The sequence below is a fragment of the Oratosquilla oratoria genome, chromosome 34, assembly GCF_046742065.1.
Source record: "Oratosquilla oratoria isolate Oo_2021 chromosome 34, ASM4674206v1, whole genome shotgun sequence".
NCBI lineage: Eukaryota > Metazoa > Arthropoda > Malacostraca > Stomatopoda > Squillidae > Oratosquilla > Oratosquilla oratoria.
This window is the reverse complement of record NC_134810.1, coordinates 41,725,290-41,733,145: the sequence shown is the minus strand read 5'-3', so window position 1 is coordinate 41,733,145 and position 7,856 is coordinate 41,725,290. Positions and strand designations below refer to the sequence as shown.

The 7,856-nt window shown below is 37.2% G+C and overlaps 1 protein-coding gene across 2 annotated transcripts in view; it reads left to right on the top strand.

Annotated features, from left to right (window-relative positions):
* The first annotated feature begins 2,236 nt into the window (after nt 1–2,236).
* The window catches only part of LOC143018244 (uncharacterized), a 24,355-nt gene continuing 18,735 nt past the window's right edge, over nt 2,237–7,856 (top strand). The window contains exons 1-2 of one of the 2 annotated variants that reach the window (XM_076173499.1): nt 2,237–2,255; nt 3,418–3,557. In XM_076173499.1, the coding sequence (XP_076029614.1) occupies nt 3,503–3,557 (55 nt within the window). In that variant the 5' untranslated portion in view covers nt 2,237–2,255; nt 3,418–3,502. Of the gene's footprint in view, nt 2,256–3,407; nt 3,558–7,856 lie in introns of those variants that run through there. The other variant, XM_076173500.1, reaches the window with a different exon arrangement.

Here is a 7,856-nt window from a genome sequence, read left to right as displayed (position 1 = left end):
TTGTCTGTCAATTTGTTTGTTTGTTTGTTTGTATGTTCACGAACTCCTCCTAGGGTTTTGCAAATAGACCTCCATAACCATATATATTCTGATATCCTATCACTCCAGGTACTTGGATAACTGTGTTTCATTAAAAAAAGATTATTTTGGTTAGGGTTAAAGGTAAAAGTTAGGTGGGGTATGGTTAGGTTAGGGCTGATTCACGAGCTCGCACGCAGCAACACGTGGGTAATTTGGCTAGTATATATATATGGTTTTTCCAATGTTGGAACAACCTTATTTCATGAGTAACGATTGAATAGCTAGTTGTCCACATTTCCGTACCAAATACCTTTTTTATATTTTCCCTGTCTTTACTAATTTCATATGCTTACCTTTTATATTCCTGTCAGTCTTTACTAAGTTTTAGTGAACTCAGACTTACTCTCCGCACTTTTAGTTATCGTACTATATCTAGTTTTATATATATATATATATATATATATATATATGTATATATATATATATATACATATATATATATATATATATATACATTGGATGAATGGTTTAGGCAGATGAGAGTGTGGGTGGAGGAAGAATAAGCGAAGATGGGCTGGAACTCCTTTATTGCTTATACGTTTTGACCGACTCGGTCTTCTTCAGTAAGCTGTCTACAAACAGTTTGGACCTCACAATTATACCTCCGAGGACGGGGACATGGACTAGTCATCCCGCTGGCTGTCTGAGGATTCCCTTTCCCGTACCATGCATGTTTCCCAATCGTATCTGTAATCAATATACTTGCTGCCTTTGATAAACAAACAAAACCTCCCCTGTCATTGATATTTTCATAAGAATTAATATAGGCAGCTTCAACAGTCTTCCTCATGTCTCTTCTTAATCCCGTGTGTAAAACCTCGACCCCATCCAAGTGGGGCAAATGTCCAGATTGGTCAGCGTGCTGGACGAGTGAGTTAGACGTCCTGTGTGACCTCAAGTCTTGTTTGTGCTCGGCTATGAGTTTCTCGACGCCTCGACCTGACTCGCCGTAATATGAAGAGGAGCATCTACGGCAAGGAATGCGATAAATGGTACAGAGGGCGTTTTGGGGCAGTCCCTTTGTATTCTTAGTCTTGACAATTCTTTCTATATTAGAATTGGAAGTCCTTGCTCTCTTTACCCCAATCTTCCCAAGAAATCTGTCTATGCCTTCAGTTTTCCTAGAGTTAGGAACCGAAATATATTGTATCTTATTATTCTCGGACAATTGGACATTTGGTCTCATGAAGATGTTCCTAGCTACTCCTTTCAGCTTGTTAATCATCCCCCCTGGATATTTTAATTTCTTAAAGGCATTTGGTATGTACGTTAATTCATCTTCCAAAAATTCCACACTGCAAATTCTAAAAGCTCTGAGGAAGAAACGTATGAGCAAGCCGGTCTTCACTCGCTCGCTGTGTCCTGAGAAATAGTGCACAAAGTCGTCTCTGTTGGTGTGTTTTCTGTACACTGAGAATCTTACTCCTTCATCCCTCCTGTGCACCAACGTGTCAAGGAATGGTAATTTGCGGTCGACTTCCATCTCTACAGTGAACTGTATAGCTTTATGGACTCTATTGAATCTAACTTATGTTCAATATCGATATTCTCTGGTACTATTACAATAACGTCGTCCACATATCTTAACCACGTGGTGGCTCTACCCATGATCCTTCTATCCACGTGGTTAAGATATGTGGACGATGTTATTGTAATAGTACCAGAGAATATCGATATTGAACATAAGTTAGATAGACTCAATAGAGTGTCATGGCCATGTTCACGATACCCCTACCATGACAACATGTTGTAGCGAAGGAGCCCGGATCCAAAAGAAACAATGAGCCCCTTTGTGCGCAGGGACTCTATGGACAAGAAGTGCGCGCGAATGTGCCAACGGAGGAATACAAAATCGGTGACCTCGCCGATATCAAGTCAAGGGGCACGCACGCCAAAACCAGGCGGCGACGTAGAGCCAACATATCTTTGGTCACATTACATTGTAGAATTAAGGTATCAGGTAGAAATTATTTTGTGAGCCCTCTCCACACAAGAATAAAGGAAATGGTGGAAGTGTGGAGTTGGGTAAATAGAAATAGGATAAATTAATTAAGTACATGTTGGCACCTGTGCTATGACGCTGGTGCCGTGCGGTCTGTGTATATAAGAAGGGGAGCAGTGGTCCTTACCCCCACCCCCGTTCCTGCGCCGCACTCTGTTCTCGCTCAACATTGGTAAGAGATATATATATTTATACTTTTATACTGTGCTAGAAAATCTATTCCCGTTGCTTTTTCCATTGCTTTTCTTTATCCCCGCGAAGAGAGAGAATATCCAAAACGAGGCTACGTTTTGAACCTAATATTCTGGATTGAAGGAACTACTCGAATCCTAAGTCTCGATTCGATGTATCAACTCAAACACAGAGCCTAGATTCGTGACAAGAGTCCATAAAGATATATAGTTCACTGTAGAGATGGAAGTGAGAGAGAGAGAGAGAGAGAGAGAGAGAGAGAGAGAGAGAGAAAGAGAGAGTGTGTGTGAGAGAGTGAGAGAAAGTGAGTGTGTGAGAGAGAAAGTGTGAGAGAGTGCGAGAGAGAGTGTGAGAGAGAGTGTGGAAGAGAGAGTGTGAGAGAGTGGGAGAGAGAGTGTGAGAGAGTGAGAGTGTGAGAGAGTGAGAGAGTGTGAGTGTGAGACAGAAGGAAAAAGGAAAAGGGGGAAAGGGAGAGGGAAAGAAAGAAATAAGAGATATTTCAGGAAACGTTCATTTTTCATCATCATCTCTTCCTCCTCCTCCTTCTCCTCCTCCTCCTCCTCCGCCTTGCTTTCACTTGTGTATTTTTCATTTTCTTACTTTTTGTCATGACCCATTTCATTTTTCACACGACTCACTGAAGGGTCGGGACCCACAGTTTGAAAAACGCTGGGTATGAATGCTCAGCCTGAGGTATTTATTAACCAGGAGTAAGTCAAGCCACTTGACCTACATGTATGCTGTTCTTTTATTATCTATTGTGACATTTGATAATGTTTACTTTGTGCCAAAGGGTGAACAGCAATCGGTGCCGCGTATATAAGAAGATACAAATGAAGGAGACTGCAAAAGACCATAAGGCCTACACCAGGCAGTTCCCCCTTATAAGGGAGAAAAGTTCTAGGTATATATACATAGACAATATATGTGGGTAAAATGGCAGGGCCTCCATACAGAATATTTTTAAGTTTACCTATTTCTTTTATTTTGTTGCTTTTGCTTTGTAGCTTCATTCTGTGTTATCACGTAAAAACAAATAGTCCTTGGATCCCATCACGATACCTCTCCTTGTCAATGACTCTTGGCGTTTTGTTTTTTATACAAGATCACGATAATGTCATTTTTTTTTTTTTTAAATATAGATAAAGCAATCACGATAGCAACAGACGACTCTTGGTGGCCCTACGCATCAGTTGTGGCAGGCGGTTCAAGTGCACCTGCGCAGTCATGGCTACGGAAGCACGTCAAGCATCAGTACCTGTCGTCGACATCGGAGACATCAGTTAGTACGGATTTTACTCCATATAATTCTTGTATTTTCATCATATTCGTTTTCTCCACTATAGCGATCACAACTTAGTTAGATTCAAACTCCTAAACAATTTTAGAATAGATACTTGTGTTTCTAAAATACCCGATTTCAGTAAAGCTCAGTTCATAGGACTACGTCAGGAGCTTCAGCTTACAGACTGGGAGGCAAAATTAAACGAAAGACCTGTAGATCAGATGTGGGAAATATTTCAAAATACGCTTACTAAGATGATTCAAACTTACATTCCCTTTAAGGACAGACGTCCCCCAAATCAGGCTCGCGCAAAGTGGCTCGACAAAGAAACTGAAAAAAGTATGGCTAAAAAGAGACAGGCTTATAAGAAATACATGTGCTCGGGTGCATCTAATGACTATGAAAGTTATGTATCAATACAGAGATTTAAAAAAGACAATAAGAAAAAGAAAACGACAATACGAAATGAACATCGCTGATAAATCCAAAGAGAATCCCAAAGAATTCTATAGTTACATTAGAGATAAAAAGGTTGTTAGGAATCACATTGGTCCACTATTATCTGCTGACGGTCAACTTGAATATTCAAATGAAGGCATGTGCAATATCTTAAAAAAATATTTTAGCTCGGTATTCGTAAACGAAACACCTCAAAGTGAATTCCAAAATGAAACCTGTGAAAAGTCTTGGGTAAACTTGCTCACTATGGTAAATATAACAAAAGAAAAAATTAAAAGGTGTGTAGATAAACTCAAAGTTAATAAAACACCAGGGCCTGACGGTTGGCATCCAAGAATCTTAAAGGAAATGAAAAATGAGATTGTTGTTCCATTAGAAAATATTTTCAAGAAATTCATCATATCCGGAGATGTCCCAAGAGAATGGAAGCTAGCTAACGTTACTCCCATATTCAAAAAAGGTGACAAAAAGAAGCCAAATAACTATAGGCCTATAAGTTTGACTTCAATCGTAGGAAAAATAATGGAAACTATCATCAGAGATGCTATCGAACATCATTTAGAAAGTAACCGTTTGATAAATGATAGCCAGCATGGCTTCAGACGGAAACGTTCTTGCGTGACTAACTTACTCGAATTCTACAACACAGTTATCTCGAATTATGACAAAAGAAACAATATAGATTTAATATATCTACACTTTGCAAAAGCTTTTGATACCGTCCCACACGAAACACTACTTACTAAATTAGCTTCGCACTGAATAAGTGGCAGCCTATTAAGTTGGACTAGTAATTGGTTGAATGATCGAAAACAGAGAGTTGTTTTAAATGGAAAAATTTCTAGATGGAAAAATGTTACAAGTGGAGTTCCTCAGGGTTCCGTTCTTGGACCACTTCTATTCATAGTATATATAAATGATATAGACCATGGACTAAAATCTACTGTTTCCAAATTTGCTGATGATACAAAACTGTGCGGAGTGGCAAATGATCACTCAAACCAATTACATATTCAAGAAGATTTAGATAAATTACAGCAATGGTCTGAAAAGTGGCTAATGAAATTTAACACAAGTAAATGCAAGGTAATGCACATAGGTAAAAATAACAGTAAGTACGATTACAAGTTATTTGGAAATTCGTTAACAAAAGTGGATAGTGAAAAAGATCTCGGTGTAATTATCAGTAACGACCTCAAATCATCTGAGCAGTGTATTTCAGCCTCTGAGAAAGCAAATAAGATTCTAGGACTGATTGCATCGGAGAACAATGCGGGATTCGAACCAGCGACCAGGAAGATACGAGACTCGCATGCTTTCAATGTATGGGTCAACTAGCAGCGCGGGAACAGTCCAGTCAAAAAACATAAGCTAAACGAAGTCTAAAGCCAGCCTTACATGATCATTACATTGAGTCAGTTTTATTGTACAATATTTGTCTCCCCATACATACCTCCATATTATTGCACAATATCGTCAGTTGAGGGAAGGACTTGAGAGACATGCCGGTCACTGATGTTGCTTTAATCGGAATTGCAATTAAATAGTCTGCTGAGCTGGCCTTCTTTTGACCATACACTTGTATGATTTGTAGTAGGAATTGTCACTCATCTTTCTACTGTACAATATGGAATATTGCGCAATAATATTGATCGTGTAGGTCCCGCTCAAGTTACAAAGGATTACAAAGGCGGAACATGCCAACAGGAGAACTTTTGGTCCATATCTAGGTCGAATGCGAAAAAATCATAATAATGATAAATAAATAAATATATGAATAAATCAAAACTATAATAAATAAAATACATAAATAAATTCATAGGTATAGTTAAATAATAAACAAACAGGTAAATAGTAAATAATAAATTGACATATAACTAATAATAAATGATAATCAAGTAAATAATTATAAACAGACAAATGATAACAAAACAAATAAATAATATAAAATAAATCATAATAATTGCAGCATCTTGCTTAGGTGCTTATCTAAATGATTCTTAAAGCTTCGAACTGAACTACATTACACTACCTCTGCAGGAAGCTCATTCCATTCATTAACTACACGGTTGGCGAAGTTGTTTCTACCAACTTCCAAATCAAATCTATTTCCAAACAGATTAAGACCATTGTTTCTTGTCTAATTCTCATTCAGTGTGAAAATTTGGTCACTTATGATGTTGTCAATTCCCTTTAGAATCTTAAAGACCTGTATCAAGTTACCTCGGAGTCTAGGGATTTTTAAGAAAAACGGATTAATATGTTTTAGTCGATTTTCGTATGATTTATTTTTGATATTTGGAATCGGTTTTGTGGCTCACCGTTGTACTTTTTTTTCAATCTGCAATGTCTTTAATGAGATTCGGTGACCATACGGAAACAGCATATTCCAAATGTGGACGAACTAACGATTTACATAGCTTGTTAATGAGTGATGGACTTTTGAAGTCAAAAGATCGCGCAATCAGTCCTAGAATCTTATTTGCTTTCTCAGAGGCTGAAATACACTGCTTAGATGATTTGAGATCGTTACTGATAATTACACCGAGATCTTTTTCACTATCCACTTTTGTTAACGAATTTCCAAATAACTTGTAATCGTACTTACTGTTATTTTACCTACGTGCATTACCTTGCATTTACTTGTGTTGAATTTCATTAGCCACTTTTCAGACCATTGCTGTAATTTATGTAAATCTTCTTGAATATCTAATTGGTTTAAATGATCATTTGCCATTCCGCACATTTTTGTATCATCAGCAAATTTGGAAACAATATATTTTAGTCCGTGGTCTATACCAATTATATATACTATGAATAGATGTGGACCAAGAACGGAACCCTGAGGAACTCCACTCGTAACATTTTTCCATCCAGAAGTTCTTCTATTTAAAACAACTCTCTGTTTTCGATCATTCAACCAATTACTAGTCCAACTTATTCCGTGTGAAGCTAATTTAGTAAGTAGTCTTTTGTGGGGGACGGTATCAAAATCTTTTGCAAAGTCTAGATATATCAAATCTATATTGTTTCTTTTGTCATAATTCGAGATAACTGTGTTGTAGAATTCAAGTAAGTCACGCAAGAACGTTTCCATCTGAAACCATGCTGGCTATCATTTATCAAACAGTTACTTTCTAAATGATGTTCGATGGCATCTCTGATGATAGTTTATATCATTTTTCCTACGATTGAAGCCAAACTTAAAGGCCTGTAGTTATTTGGATTCTTTTTGTCACCTTTTTTGAATATGAGTGTAACGTTAGCTAGCTTCCATTCTCTTGGGACATCTTCGGATATGATGCCTTTCTTGAAAATAATTTCTAATGGAATAATCTCATTTTTCTTTTACTCTAAGATTCTTGGGTGCCAATCGTCAGGTCTTGGTGCTTTATTAACTTTGAGTTTCTCTATACACCTTTTAATTTTTTCTTTTGTTATAGTTAGCGTAGTGAGTAAGGTTACCCTAGACTTTCCACAGGTTTCAGTTTGGAGTTCACTTTGAGGTATTTTGTTTACGAATACTGAGCTAAAATAATTGTTTAAAATATCATACATTCCTTCACTTGAATATTCAAGTTGACCGTCAGCAGATAATAGTGGACCAATGTTATTCCTAACAACCTTTTTATCTCTAATGTAACCATAGAATTCTTTGGGATTCTCTTTGGATTTATCAGCTATATTCATTTCGTACAGTCGTTTTCGTTTCTTTTTATCTTTTTCAAATCTCTCTGTATTGATACATAACTTTGATAGTCATTAGATGCACCCGAGCACATGTATTTCTTATAAGCCTGTCTCTTTTTAGCCATACTTTTTTCAGTTTCTTTGTCA